Below are 13,883 nucleotides of genomic sequence, written 5' to 3'. Positions count from 1 at the left end.
TAATACCATCTTGCATTCTAGTGTCAATATGCTATTGGAGCTGAAGGGCACACTCTTCAATATTTTATAACACGTGCATGATTATTACTGACCCATTTAAGTTCTGAACTGCAAATTTATTACAGAAATACAGTGTGAAATATGGCATATGTTTGATGTGAATATAAAATTGTATTTTAATTGAAAATACTAATTTCATGTTGAATCACCCTGCCTTTTTCACTAGGGATGATTGATTAGTTTTTATTAGAAAGGCTTATGTAGACTGTCAGAACGTGTAATGTGTAACCATTGATTCCAATACTGTAGCATTTTTCAGGAAGCTGTGCAGTCAATTGAAAATGTGCAGTTTTAAGATCTAATGCATTACAAAGGAGCTTGTAAGGCATCTTTCCTCTCGGTGGCCTTTCATTCTCCATTTCTTTGTGTTCTATTTCCCTGCTGAGCTTCTTGCAGCATAGCTCTGCTTGTTAGGTTTGTGAGGTGCTCTCTAGCCATGCTGTGTTTATACTGGTAACTCTGCTTTTACCATTACTGCTTGATTCCCTTCAGGTGTCTTAAGTGCTATGCAGGTGTAAAATCACGTTCCTGATCTGGAGATATCCTTTTCTGTTGGTGTTTGTTGCAGTTGTGTGAACAACAGACTAAATGCGATGTAGATAAAGCATGAACTAAATAAATGTTTTTAAAGTGTTTGGGAACCATTTTGAGATTTGCTAGGATCTCAGGGGCTACTACTACACAGTTGGCTGTATAGCTGCAGCATCCATTTAGGGACCTCAGGTCTGAGTAGTGCTGCTCTTCTGCTTCCCATTAGAGCGTTTAAGTGGTTGTGTTCTGAGTATTCCCCATGACATTGGAGACATCTCTCTGGTTCTCTTTCAAAAAGGAGGTATTTTGGTGCTGTGCTAGGTAAACAGTAAGAACCACATTGATGCAGAATAGTGTGCCACAAAATTCTGTTGTAAACCCTTCCAAAATATTAAGTGTAGAGGTAAACCTGTTGAAGATGAAGGTTACAGAATGTCTTCACTCGCAGATAAACTTGAGAAAATTGACACGTGCTTCTGAATTGTTCCAAGTATTGTCCTCCTGGAGATAACACAGCCCTTGGGAGAGCGGAGGTGAAAGGGACAGGCTGACTTGTGTGTGCAACAGCAAAATGCAAGATAACTTATGAATGAGATTGCAGCAAAACAGATGAAGCTTGAAATCTAGTCACAGGAATGGTTCTTTATTTTCTTTCTTTTAATAGTCCCTTGGGTTGGACAGTTATATAATGAGTATGGCTTGAAGCTGCTGCTGCCTCATTCTGGAGGCAGGGGTGCGTGTGTGCATACACTCAGCAAAGCTGGCTGTAGGGGCTGTTGAGTTTTGGCATTGTGTGCTAGACTTTCATTGGCCTCATTTTCTGCAAGAGGTCTCTGGTGTTAGGGAGGCGTGGGGAGACTTGTCTTTTCCTCATCATAGAGATCTGCAGGTTTGGAAAGCAACATCCTCTGCTTGTGAACTTCCTTCAGAGGACAAGGACAGAGAGGGCTTAGAAACTATGCAATTCCTTTTCTTTTTCTCCTGTGTCCACACCATGGGCATATCCTCTAGAGAAGTTTTCCAGTGTGTCTGGTGCTCAGGGACTGCTGATTTGGTATAAATTGCTATTCTCACACCCAGTGCTTTCAAAAGGAGTCTGCTGGTCTCCATTTAAAGAACAAGGATGGGAATACATACAAGAGATTTCAGTTTGGAGCTATATAAATGCTTATCCATTTACCCTTTCTCATTTAGAGTGGCTTTTTGCATGCTTTTTTTCCCTCCCCTAGGAGAAGTGATGCTGACCTAGAGTCTGGCTAAGTTTAGTACCAGGAAAAGTCTAAGTTAAAGTCCAAGAGGCGAGGGGATACTTCAGTGGAGTGGCACTTGTCTAATTTTCTGTTCCATTCTCTCCCTTTGTTTAAATGTGAACTTGAATTGTTTTAAATGTGTCCCATAAAGCGTGCAGGTCCTGCACTGCATATCAGTTAGAGTATGTCTTTGTGCTTTCACACTTGCATTTTCTGCTCTCTTTTCTTCTTTTAAAATATGCAGCTTCATTGTTGAATAAATATAATATTTTTTGCATTTTTAATTTTTTTTTAATTTCCTAAGGTAAGGATTTCTCAAGATCTCAAATGATTGTTGTTTCAACTCTGTTTCTTTTTCCTGGCTGCAGACAAAAATTAAGGGGAGAAATACATTTGGGGAAGATGTGCTAAACTGCAGCACAAAACCAGTCCATTCATAAACGGTGTTGTCATGTGTCTGTGGTGGATTAATGAAGCCTGTCTGTGAGTGCTATTCAGCAACGGGCAGGACGTAGCATTCACTCCACCACAGACTTTGTTAGTCTGTCTCCAAGTGACATAAATGGGCTTCTGTATGGAAGAGGAGTCACTAATGCAGTGGCAGCCAGTCTTAATGATGGGGAGAGCTGTGGGCTGTTCAGCTTAGCTGGTCAGTTTGAAGAGGAGCTGGGCTTGCAGGTGAAGAATTTCAAGGTCAGGGAGGCGCTGGATGCCTGGGCTGAGGCAGCTCCTGCCCCCTTTTGCCCCTGGCAGCAGGTGCCAGACCTGTCCCATGCAGCCAGTCTGACCCAGACAGGACATGGGAGCTGCTCCCAAGGCCCTTGTCAGGGGCATGAGGCTGAAGAGCAAAGGTGAAGTCATCACTAGAGTAGTGATCAGCTAAAAATAAAAAGTGTTCAAGCAAACAAAACCCCTGTTTCTAATCTCCAGTGCCATTGTAACTCTCAGTAGTTAAAGCTTCATTCAGTGCAGTGTTACTCTTTCTCCGTTGCTTGGCTTTCTTTACAAAATTTGTGTGCTGGAGCTGCACATTCTGGGGCCTGATGCCTCATTCCCTCAAACCCTGCCTAGAGCAGTGGTTTTCAGCCTGTGTTTTCTGTGTGCAGAATCCCAGATCTCTTCAAAACGAATCTGTGTTGCTATGTAACCAAGCTGATGTTAGGAACAGTAGCATCCTTTCAGTAAGTTGTAGCTTCATAGTGCTTGCACCAGGTCCTTGTGTAGTGGACCACATCTCTCTAGGAATAGGATAAAGTGACTTGATGTCCTTCATCTGAGTATGCCATCTCTCTATTTCGCTGCCAGCTGCTGTCAACGTTACTGGAAACTAATTCAAGGAACTGATTGAAAAAGTGATTTGTGCCATAATGCTTTTCTCCTTTTCCCTTTCCCAAAGCAACTTGTAATTGTGCTGATTGGAGAATCTCAGGGCAGGGATTTGACATTTTGGATTATACTTTTAATTCCTTGAGCACTTCTTCTCTAAGAGCAGCAGCCGCCTGTCGTAGTTTTCCATTTATTAATTGACTCCTGAATGTGTGCATGCACACAGGCTAGTCTGCAAGATAAGGAGATCTGCACAAAGCTTTTCTCCTGCAGAAAGATTACTTGGCTTCCTCCTACCTGGTTAAATCTTAAAAAAGGGAAGAGACCCACACGAGATCTTTTTGTTCCCTAATGCGAGCTCTGAGAGAGGAGGAATGCAAGGAAGCAGGTTCAGAAGTAAATTGAAGTGAGTGTTGGAGCCAAAGGATTTGTTACAGCCCAGTGGAGCTGCTGGCCCTGCCAGAGGCCGGTGGCTGCCTGGCTCAGAGGGTGCCGCTCGCAGTCTCCATAGCTGTCGCTGCAGCGCATGGACATTGGAGCAGGAAGCTTTCCTCTCTGCTGTGTTCAGCTTACGCCCCGCAGCATGTGCTTTGACTCTAGTAGCATTTACACATAGATTTGACCACTAATAACAAATAGAGTCGTGTGTTGTAGTTGTTACTACAAAGCCTCTGTTTCTAATCAGTGCATGGTATTATAGTGCATGCTGTGTGTTGTCCCCCCAGCCCTTTTATTTACAGTGTACAGCCTCAGGTTTGTTTGCATCTCCACTGTGTCTTAACAAAAAACAATGGTCTCCAAATGTTTCTAGTTGCTGATAGCCCGACTCCTCCCCCGCCGCCGCCTCCCGATGAGATGCCGATGTTTGATGACTCTCCTCCTCCTCCACCCCCACCCCCCGTGGATTATGAGGATGAGGAGGCTGCTGTTGTGCAGTACAGCGACCCCTATGCAGATGGAGATCCTGCTTGGGCACCGAAAAACTACATAGAGAAAGGTAAGAGAAGTGTTGCACCTGTGTTAGTGCAGTATCAGAGGGTTAATGGCATCTGAAGGGAATGAGGGACTTAGCGTGGGTCTGATGAAAACAGTCATTGTCCTTCCTAAGTCAGAACTCAAAACATGCTTTCCTTAGTTTGTGTCTACACCTAATGTGGTAAGCCATAACCCTTCTCTGGACAAATTACAAAATACCTCCAAGCATTCTAGAACAGATGAAAAAGCAAGCTTCTTCACAAGGAGTAGATGTAAATTGGACGGCTTTCATCTTTGATGAGCTGGACTGTCAGTACCTACCTCAGGATTGCTGGGCAGTCATCTACAAACTGCTGCAAAACAGACAGGAATTCCAAGCTGTCTTTATCTCATCAAACTAGATTACTGCAGTGGGTTATTAGACTTTGAACTATGAAATTTGTTGAGGCCTCCTTGGAGATTTATCAGTGACTCCAGATCAGCAGACTGTGAACTGTGCTTAGGTATGAAGTCACGTAGCAAACATCTCTTCCCTTAACTAATGGACAAGCAGATTTCTGCCTGTGGAGTTGTCTGTGTTGTAGCCCTGACCATTCTGTCAGCAGCAGTGCTGCCAGTTTTCTCATGAGCTGGCTGCTGCTGCAGCGAGTATGAAATGGGGCCGGGTCCCTGTGATATTTGTGGCACAGCTCCTGTGTTCCATCTTCACTTGAGCTGGACTGTGTGCAGGACATACCCATGGAATGAAAACAACTGATGCAGCACATCATTGCTAGGCATTAAGATGTCAGATATCTAAGAATATATGTAGGTGTAAAACAGTGGATTCTTGGAATTCATAAAGCTGATCAATTGCATAAATCCATATTAACTTTGGAAGGGTAGGGCTGTGATGTCTGAAGTCTGTATATTTACAGTGGTGTAAATATACAGACTGGTATACTGGTTTTTAACTCCAGTACTGGTGGTGGCAACATTCTTTCCTTGGGGAACTCTTTGCCTTGCTAATGGCACACAGCAGGTTGGAGGTTGGTAAGAGTAAGGTATTCACCAGTCGGGTGCTGAAAAGAGCAGATGTTGCTTCTACATTCTTCAGCAACTCTCCTACCTGCACTCAGTGCAGCTCCTTGAAAAGTAATGCCACAACTCCTTATGACATCAAAGCGCTGTAGGAAAGACCATTCATGTGTGTGCAATGGCTTTAGCAGCAACGTGTGCAAGGCCACACTGAGGTGCCAACGTGGGCCTCAGTGGAATGATTTTTGTAAAACTTTTCTAGCTGTGTTCTGATCAAGAGATTCCTATAAAGGGATCCACATGCTTTTGAGGTAATCTGGTCAGTTATTCCCTAACCCAGCTTTTAAGTGTCCATAAGTGTCCTAACTCCACTTTTCTGTCTCACAATCGGACGTACTTCTCTCTTAGCAGCTTAAGTGAGTGTTCAGTGTAGTCACCACCCACTTCTCTAGTGCTAGCTAACGTTGCAAGGAAAGTGAAATTCCATTTTCTGGGCTTAATGTTCAACAGGAAAAGCATGTGAATTTATTATTGAAAATCCCACAATAGCGAACTAATCATTTAACATTTTCTGAAGTACAATTGTTTTTTAATACCGTTGCTATTAATAAGATGCTAAATGTGTCCCTGTCTATTGCACAGTTGTTGCTATATATGACTATACAAAGGACAAGGACGATGAGCTGTCGTTTATGGAGGGTGCAATCATTTACGTGATCAAGAAGAACGATGACGGCTGGTATGAAGGAGTTTGCAATCGAGTAACCGGCTTGTTTCCTGGGAATTACGTTGAATCAATCATGCACTATGCCGATTAAAATCCTTTGCTTTTCAACGTTTGGTCTTGTATTCAAGTCATACCGTGATTATTTACCAGGGGTAACTAAAAGCTAACAGAATTGTCTTAATATACTTTCAAAAAATTGTGCCCATTTCTTCAGGCCATACTGTTTTAATGGTATGATTGAATGTCCATCTCTGAGTCTCTGGGGACAGTATGTCTTACCTGATGGCAATTTGTAAAACAAGCAACTGTCTATAACTGGTTATACTTATTTACTTATGCATTGTTAATTTTATGACCAGCCTAAATATTACGGGGAAGTAGGGTATAATATTTAATGAACCATGATCAGATTGTGCCATTACATTTTTCAGTACAGCATGGTAACTAACACTACGTTAGACTAACATATTAAAACCTGGATGAGAAGTTTAATGTTAGTGCTGGTCATATTACTTTTTGTTTAGACTCTTTGCTCATTCTTGAACTATATTTGTTTAAAGCATGCATACAAACTTATGTATTGAAATATACTTTTTTAAAAATCCAAGATGCTTCCAATTGTTGTAATCTTTACCTGGAGTATTCTCACTAAAGTCTATTACAATGAGTTGTTTGGGTCTAAGGTGTCCATGTGATTCAAAAAATGGGTGGTCTTATGTATGTGTAATTTGTACCCAAGTTTTTTTAATGAGTAAATTTACATTATGACTTTTTCCATTCATAAATATATAAGTGAACCAAAGGTCTTGTCCATTACTTTGTTGGTTGGCTTGGCGAAGAAGTTTGGAATGCTAACGTAGCAAAATCATGGCTGTGTTATCCCAGGCAATGTACTAAAAACAAATGTTTGTAACGTGACTATCACTGACAGAGGGCAAATAAATTAGATCTGAAACCTGAATTACACACTTATACATACTCTTAAAAGTTCTTTCTGCCAACACTTAATTTTAGTGAGGGTTCTTGACTGAATCCAGTTGCCTGGATGCATTAAGTTGGACACCATCTGTAGCTGACTGTTCTGTGTGGGAACTCTCTCAGTGCCTCTGGGAGCAGCCCCCAGAGCAGAGGGAGCAGGAGCAGGCTCTCCTCAGAGAGCACCCAGGGGAACACAGAGACAGGAACTGGGCCATTGTTAAGGGAGCACAGGCAGAGACAGCCAGAGAGGGTGTGTTCCCTGCTCGAGATTCTGTGGCTGAAATAACCTGAGAAGGAATGTGGTAGTACTGGGTAATTACTGTGAGAGGAATGTGTCTGGGACTTCAAAGACGGCTTTTAGGACACTACAGAACATATTCTGCAAATGAGTGATGGAAAGTGATGGAATTGCAGGTTTGACTGGCTGGTGAATCAATCATTTTCAGTGTGAGTTAGAAATACTAAGGCTTTCGTTTTCTGGACAAAAGCGTTCATTTGGTAGCAATATCAAATTCTGCATCATGTTAACTGCTAGCAGTTAGCCACCAAAAGCATGAATTGGAACTCATTGATGTATATAACCAATTAAAATCCACATGTAGTCTTTTACGGTAAACCAGTATCTCTATATACAATTCCAGGTGCTTCTGTTGAAACAGCCAGGAAGCATCCAAACCATCTCTCTTCACAGGAGTTTCTGAGCTCCCGTACGTGCATGCTCTGTTTATAAGTGTAAAGAAGTTGAAATTTGGAACAGCTTCAATTTTCATACACTGATTTATATTTATTCTCATTGTGGCCTTTGTGCATCAACATGTAAACATCTTCCCCATCCCCCACAATCAATAGCCCCCGTTAAAACAATTGTACAGCACAGTTTGATTTGCTCTGAATTGCATGGCTTCCTGCAGTAAAACACTTTAAACTTTTGTTTTAAAAAAAAGAGAAAATAGAACTTCAAAAAAAAGGTGTTTTTTCTAAAAAAAATAATTTTTGGTAGCTTGTGTTGGAAGCAAATAACTTTTGAAATGACTTTAGGCACAGTCTGGTAAGTAGCTGCCAGAAGGAGTGGGAGGAGCTGTGTCACTTGTCTCGCATGAGGACCATTTCTGTGAGGTGCACCAGGGCCTCTCTCTCGGGGGACGGCCGCAGCTTGCGGATCTCGCGCGTGGCGGCGTGGCAGTAGCGCTGGGCGAGGTAGGTCGTTTGCTGCACACCATCACTCTGGGGGAGGAGACAGAGGAAATGGGGACTGAGCAGCCTCCTCCTGCCCTCTGCAGTCACAGGGGAAGTTTTAGGGTACTTACTGCCCTAACACATTATATTCTGATGGGGAAAGGAGGAGGATCCATTCTGTACTCGGGAAAGCCCACCCACTGTCAAAGCACCAAAACTCATTTACGCTAAAACAGCAACTCAGCCATTACAAAACAGCACTGGTATTAATAATAACCTGGAAACTAATGGTTTTTCCCTTCCCCTCCTGCCCTAAATAGAGATGTACAAATCCCCCATGCTCTTCTGAAAAATAGGTATTAATTTTGCACAGACCATTACTCAGTCCTTTTAGACCAGAGCCAATTAAAACTGGTATGGGGTGTGCATAACTGCAGTTACAAGACTGACTGGTAATTATGTGCTGTTGCTGTTGTACCAGCTGTTGAATACAGCTGTGCCTCAGCTGGAGAAACTGAGTTCATGCATGAGCTTTTTACTGATTACATGGATTTTATGCTGTTGGAGGAAAAAAAGAAGAAAGTTCTTCAGTACCTAGCATTTTTGCTAAAACACTGTGCCAGCAGAGAGCTGAGGAGTTCTGACTTGGCATTGTACATTGCGTGCTCCTGAGCAGGCATTTGATAATGCAGCCTTGCTATTTTACTTGAGAGACATTGAATTTCAGACAGAATGGGAGGGAGAGCAGAAATATTTGGTATCAGTCTTACCTGCAACACATATTTCCATGCACGTTCAACATCTCCTGGCTTACTGAATCTCCTCATTATCATAGCATTCATTTCTGGAAACTAAGCACACAGGGAAAAGGGTTTGTACTTGCTTTTGAGGTGTTTTCCATGTAGCTGCCTGCTGTGCTAAGGTCAGAATGACACTAAAGTGCAGCCCTCTCCTCCTGTCACTGTTGTTGCTACAGGTATAGCTTTAGGTTCATACTTGCAGTCTGCACACTGTAGCAAAGCCCAAGCATTTAAAACTTAAACCATCTGGCTCTGCTGGCTGTAGCCAGGTGGTAGCAGAAGTCAGCACCTGCCATTTTATCATGTTAGCAGATGCTGCAGTGTGCTAACTTCTGATGTGGCTACTACCTGGTGTATAATCTGCATCAGATACTCTCTCACAGCTCATGGTTAGTGTGGGCACTCCTGCAAGAAGCACCTCTGACCCCACACGTACAAAAGAACCCAGGATGTTTGTTGCAATATTGCACAGTTCAATTTGTAAAATCCCCTCATGTAACACTAGCTGTTACATTCTCTTATGTTTTCCATTGTGCTGGTATTTTCTATACGCAGGGTTTTTTTAAATAAGAGAAAAATGACAGCTATAAGGTATTTTGTTTTCAGTCACACAGCATTTCTAGTTAGCACTGGATGCTCAATTCCCTCAAATCAAGAAGGTAACTCCAATCAGTTGTTTTGAGAAAAATCACATCACTTAGCTAAATATGCAGCCTCTTTCTTCAGACAGCCTAGAAACAGAAAAACCTATTGCTTAACAAAATAAGGCCACAACTCAAGGCAGCCACTCCACAGAAGAATTCTTTTTAAGGGAAAGCTATTTGTTCATCTTGCCTGAAAGGATTAAAGTCAAAGATGATTTTATTGCCATACACTTGTAAACAATGGTGTGCTTTCCTGCACCCCTCTGGTCCTGCAACTGCAGCTCTCCAGCCTTGTTCAGGTAAACATGCAGCACCCCTCAGTGCTGTGATATTTTCCAATTACTCATACATAGTCTTGGAGAGGCATTCAGAAGTTCTCTGGTGACTCATACTTCATCTAAAAGAAGAAAGTTACAGCTTTTTCTAGATCCTAGCTTCCTTCCCAGGTAATGACAATTTAATTGCAGTGTTCATGCAATCAGTTTTCATATTATTCATATTTACAGTTATATAGGATGTATATGGGATCACTTTTTATATTTAAGCACTAAAGGACATGAAAATCCCAAAACTTGTAAGGCAGAGCTGTTATTAGCAACTCTGCATATTTAGTGGGCAGCACATCAGCATTTAACAGGAACGCTTATAATAAAAATAAACCTTCATTCTTCAGCTGTACTCATTTAAGAGGAGTTTTAGAATTAGCATACACTAGTGTAATTCCTTAAAAAACAAATGGAGTGGTTTGGTTTTTTTTTACTGAGTGACCTAACTTTAAATACTGAATAAATAGGTTTTATATCAAGGTAAACATTTTTTTTCTCCTTAATATTCTAATGCACAAAGGTGTATTTCAGAGAGAGGGCAGAGGATAGGAAGGAAAGGCACTGAAGGCATCTGTCACTGAAGATCCAGAGCACGTTAAAAACCAACAAATGTTTGTCAGGAAGACAACTCGAGGAGTACCAGCCACATGAAAGGACAGCAGCAATACTAATCTGAAAAGACAGCCCATAATTAATAATTACACTTTGGACTGTCTCCTAGTCCTGGCTCATGAGTTTTTTCCTCAGATACAAATACATGAAATATCTTTTAGTAGCATCGCAAGTGTCTCTTTGAAGCTCCACATTTTTAGCACTCATGCTTTTTTTATGTATCAGTTAAGTCTGTAGTGCTGTTTTTCCAGTTTCTTCAAAACAGCAGGACATTTTCAGCAAAGAAGCTTTCTGGCTAATGCAGAAAACTCTGTAAGATGATCAAGTTATCTTTCAATGCAAAAATGGACACTTCCCATCTATCAAAGGTATAAATGAGGAAAAGCATTTAAAACTGACCTCCTACAAAGAGCATGATTTTAAATAGGACTGACAGTAGGACTAACAGATTTTCTTTTCTTGTATTTCTATATTATGAACTAATTTATCTTGTAAAGCTAATTAAAAGATAGATGAAGTTCAAAGTCAGAGACAGACAACCCAAACAAATTAATAAAAAATAGTTTTAATCTAAAAATTGGAATATTCAACGCCCACAAGACAATCAATGTCACCCATTCTCTGCCAAAATGGGGTGTTTGCAACATGCCTTGTTTCCTTGTGCACACAGCTTTAATACACACAGGAACAGTTTTACAGCTCCATCCTCCCTCTCCACCCGAGTGTCTCACTGTTCTTTGGACAGCTCCAATTGCTGATGACACAGTTCTGAAATAATGATTCAAGAACATGCTTGGGAGGCCCCAGATGAGTATGGGGAGATGCTGAGGACACTGAGAAGGTTCTCATTATGCCTTCATCTGCTTTGTCAGCTGCCTGATACTCTGTGCTCCCCTGTCTTTTCTGAGATACAGATCCTTGTAAGTGCCCACAGGATAAGGCAGCAAACAGCTGTGAATGCTCCACCTCCCCCCACAACAGGCTCTTTTAGAGGGGGAAGTAAATATCAAAGTTCTTGGGTTTTTTTAAATGATTTAGAACTGTTCCCATGTCAAGCTCTAAGCAATTCCACTGAGAGATCACAGACAAGAGCTCTGCTGGAACTAATTGTGCCAGTTTTTGTATCACACTGTGAAGCCTGGTAGGAAGGACTGCCTTTTAAGCTCCAAATCTGCTTGCCTCTGGTGAACAAGACACTGGAGCAAGGAATTAAACCAGTTTCTTTCCTGATTATGGATTAGCACCAATTTTAATGTGGTTTTTTTTTTCATTGCTGCTCACACTTCTGTTTTCATTCTGCTCCTCCAAATAATTTTTAAGGCACTGAAAATCTTGACCAATTTTAAGCTTGTTTTATTTATGACACTCCCTTTTCTCTTATCCAACCTTCAGACAGGAAAGCTACCCATGTTTGTAACTGGATAATACTTGAGGACAAAGAGATTAAGAGATCAAATCAAATAAATAAAGGTATCCACCTAAAGGCAAGTCAGAGATTTCAATTCTTGGTCCCAGATGGATACAAAGCCCAGAACAAGGCAAAAAAGCCAGCATGCACAGTCAAGCCTGGGAAGATGTCTCAGGAGAAAACACAAGCAAGAAGCTACTTGGGAATAACCTGTGCAAAATGTGCTAAAACTCTGAATACCTACAAGAACCTAACAGCAACAGAGTTGTGCAGGAAGGTGTTTCTGACAGCCTGTGTGTGCACAGAATGCATCTGACACTGAACACACTGATTTGTCACACGTGCCCAGGCCACTCCCATCACTGACACTGGAGATCTGATGGGTGCCAGCTGGTCCTGTGAGAAGCAGTTTTCACTTCTTGTTTCAGAAATAAAAGGAAATCTTTTTGGAAAAGACTGAGGAAACGGCTTCCTGCTGACTTACCTGTCGACAAGCAAATAAAACAGGGCCTGTGGCTAATCCAAGCTTGAGATCTGCTGCTGTTGGTTTCCCCAGATGGTCAGCACATGATGTAAAATCCAGCACATCATCTATCAGCTGGGAAAAACAAACATACTGCTTATTTAAAATTTCTTTTTCAAAAATTAGAGCTAAATACAGAGTAATCCTTGTTAAAGGCAAGACTTTAAAGAAGGATTAAGACAGCCCACTTTGATTTCTAAAGCACTTTGGAAAAGTTTAGATTTTAGATTCCATTTAGTTCAACAAAAACACTACCTGAAAAGCTATGCCAACGTTTTTTCCATACTGGTATGCAATCTCATGAACTTTGGGATCGGGGCAGCCTAGAATTGAAACCTGAAAAGACAAAAACCCCAAGTAAACAGAAAGCTTTAGTTAGTATCCACTTTTAGCCCCTGAACACAGGTGTGACACAGCCAGCACAGGCAGGAGGGATCTGGGAAAGGCAAAAAAAAGCTGACTCAGGCACGTTCTGGCTTATCTCTGTTCATGGAGACACACAGCTAGGCAAGCTTACTAGAAAACAAGGCTGAACAGCAGTGCAGTATTCAAACTCCATTCAAGTCTGCAAAGAGATTAGATTCATTAAATATTTATCAGGCTTAGAAATTACAATGCAAGGATAAAGAGAGAAGAAATGTGGATGCACTTCACAGTGTAGTAGTCATATGCAGTCCAGTGATGGGGAAATTAAGCTAATTACATATATAAATCAGCCAGGGGATAATTGGAGGTCAGACAACAGATAAATGGACATTACATGTCTCATAAAAGATCACAAAGCTGGATGTGCTTAACCCAGTACAGGAGGGGCAGTTGGCATAAGGATGATTATTTTTAAGGTGATGCTAACTGTATCTGACTTGCCCAGGAAGATGAGTTGATTAGCTTGCAGGCAAGGGCACTGAGGGATAATTAGTGGCAAAGGAAAGACAGCAAATGAAGAAAGCACTCCAAGATGACAAAGGTATCACTAAACTGAGACAAACAACACACTTTACTTGAATGTACAATCAACTACCTGAGAGACAGAAATTTTGCTGAATAAACTCCACAAAACTAAAATACAGGACACTAACTAAGGTTTGAGAACTAATATCTTGCTTCAAAGTAAGGGCATTTATGCTTTCTGTATTTATGCACTGATTACACATTTTGCAAAATGAGGTTGGTTAAATACTCAATTTTTTTCAACCTTCAATAAACCAATTAGGACAAAAATCCACCCTGGTTTATTGCAGGCATTCCAAATCTGCTGTGACTAATGCAAGGAGTGAAGATACATTTTACTTAAGACTAAAAATATATGCTAGGAAAACGACACAATATAAAAATGTGTATATATATATATTCGTCTTTAAGACAGTGTAAGGCAGGATCATAAAGAAAACCCCTCCAACCCCAAAACCAAACTCAAAGTAAAAGCAAGTCCAGCAGTAGCTTTGATGGTGAACATGAAGATGGAAACAATAATATCCTAATAAATGTGACACAACTTGCACAAAATTATTGTTTTATGCATCAGAACAC

At 41.2% G+C, this 13,883-nt stretch overlaps 2 protein-coding genes across 14 annotated transcripts in view; one reads left to right on the top strand and one right to left on the bottom strand.

Annotated features, from left to right (window-relative positions):
• Nucleotides 1-6,493, top strand: part of ABI1 (abl interactor 1) — a 78,082-nt gene extending 71,589 nt beyond the window's left edge. For all 12 annotated transcript variants that reach the window (XM_063414105.1, XM_063414122.1, XM_063414155.1 and 9 more), the window contains 2 exons: nt 3,979-4,164; nt 5,802-6,493. In XM_063414105.1, coding sequence (XP_063270175.1) covers nt 3,979-4,164; nt 5,802-5,977 — 362 coding nt within the window. In that variant the 3' untranslated portion in view covers nt 5,978-6,493. The remainder of the gene's footprint in view (nt 1-3,978; nt 4,165-5,801) is intronic.
• A 1,129-nt stretch (nt 6,494-7,622) lies between these two features.
• PDSS1 (decaprenyl diphosphate synthase subunit 1) overlaps nt 7,623-13,883 on the bottom strand; it is a 22,390-nt gene continuing 16,129 nt past the window's right edge. Inside the window, exons 5-8 of one of the 2 annotated variants that reach the window (XM_063414219.1) lie at nt 12,609-12,689; nt 12,315-12,428; nt 8,811-8,891; nt 7,623-8,088 (exon numbers count right to left, since the gene is read on the bottom strand). In XM_063414219.1, the coding sequence (XP_063270289.1) occupies nt 7,948-8,088; nt 8,811-8,891; nt 12,315-12,428; nt 12,609-12,689 (417 nt within the window). In that variant the 3' untranslated portion in view covers nt 7,623-7,947. Of the gene's footprint in view, nt 8,089-8,810; nt 8,892-12,314; nt 12,429-12,608; nt 12,690-13,883 lie in introns of those variants that run through there. The other variant, XM_063414210.1, reaches the window with a different exon arrangement.

This window comes from Prinia subflava, chromosome 1 (assembly GCF_021018805.1).
Source record: "Prinia subflava isolate CZ2003 ecotype Zambia chromosome 1, Cam_Psub_1.2, whole genome shotgun sequence".
In the NCBI taxonomy this organism is placed as follows: Eukaryota; Metazoa; Chordata; class Aves; order Passeriformes; family Cisticolidae; genus Prinia; species Prinia subflava.
This window is presented reverse-complemented; position numbering and strand designations above follow the sequence as displayed.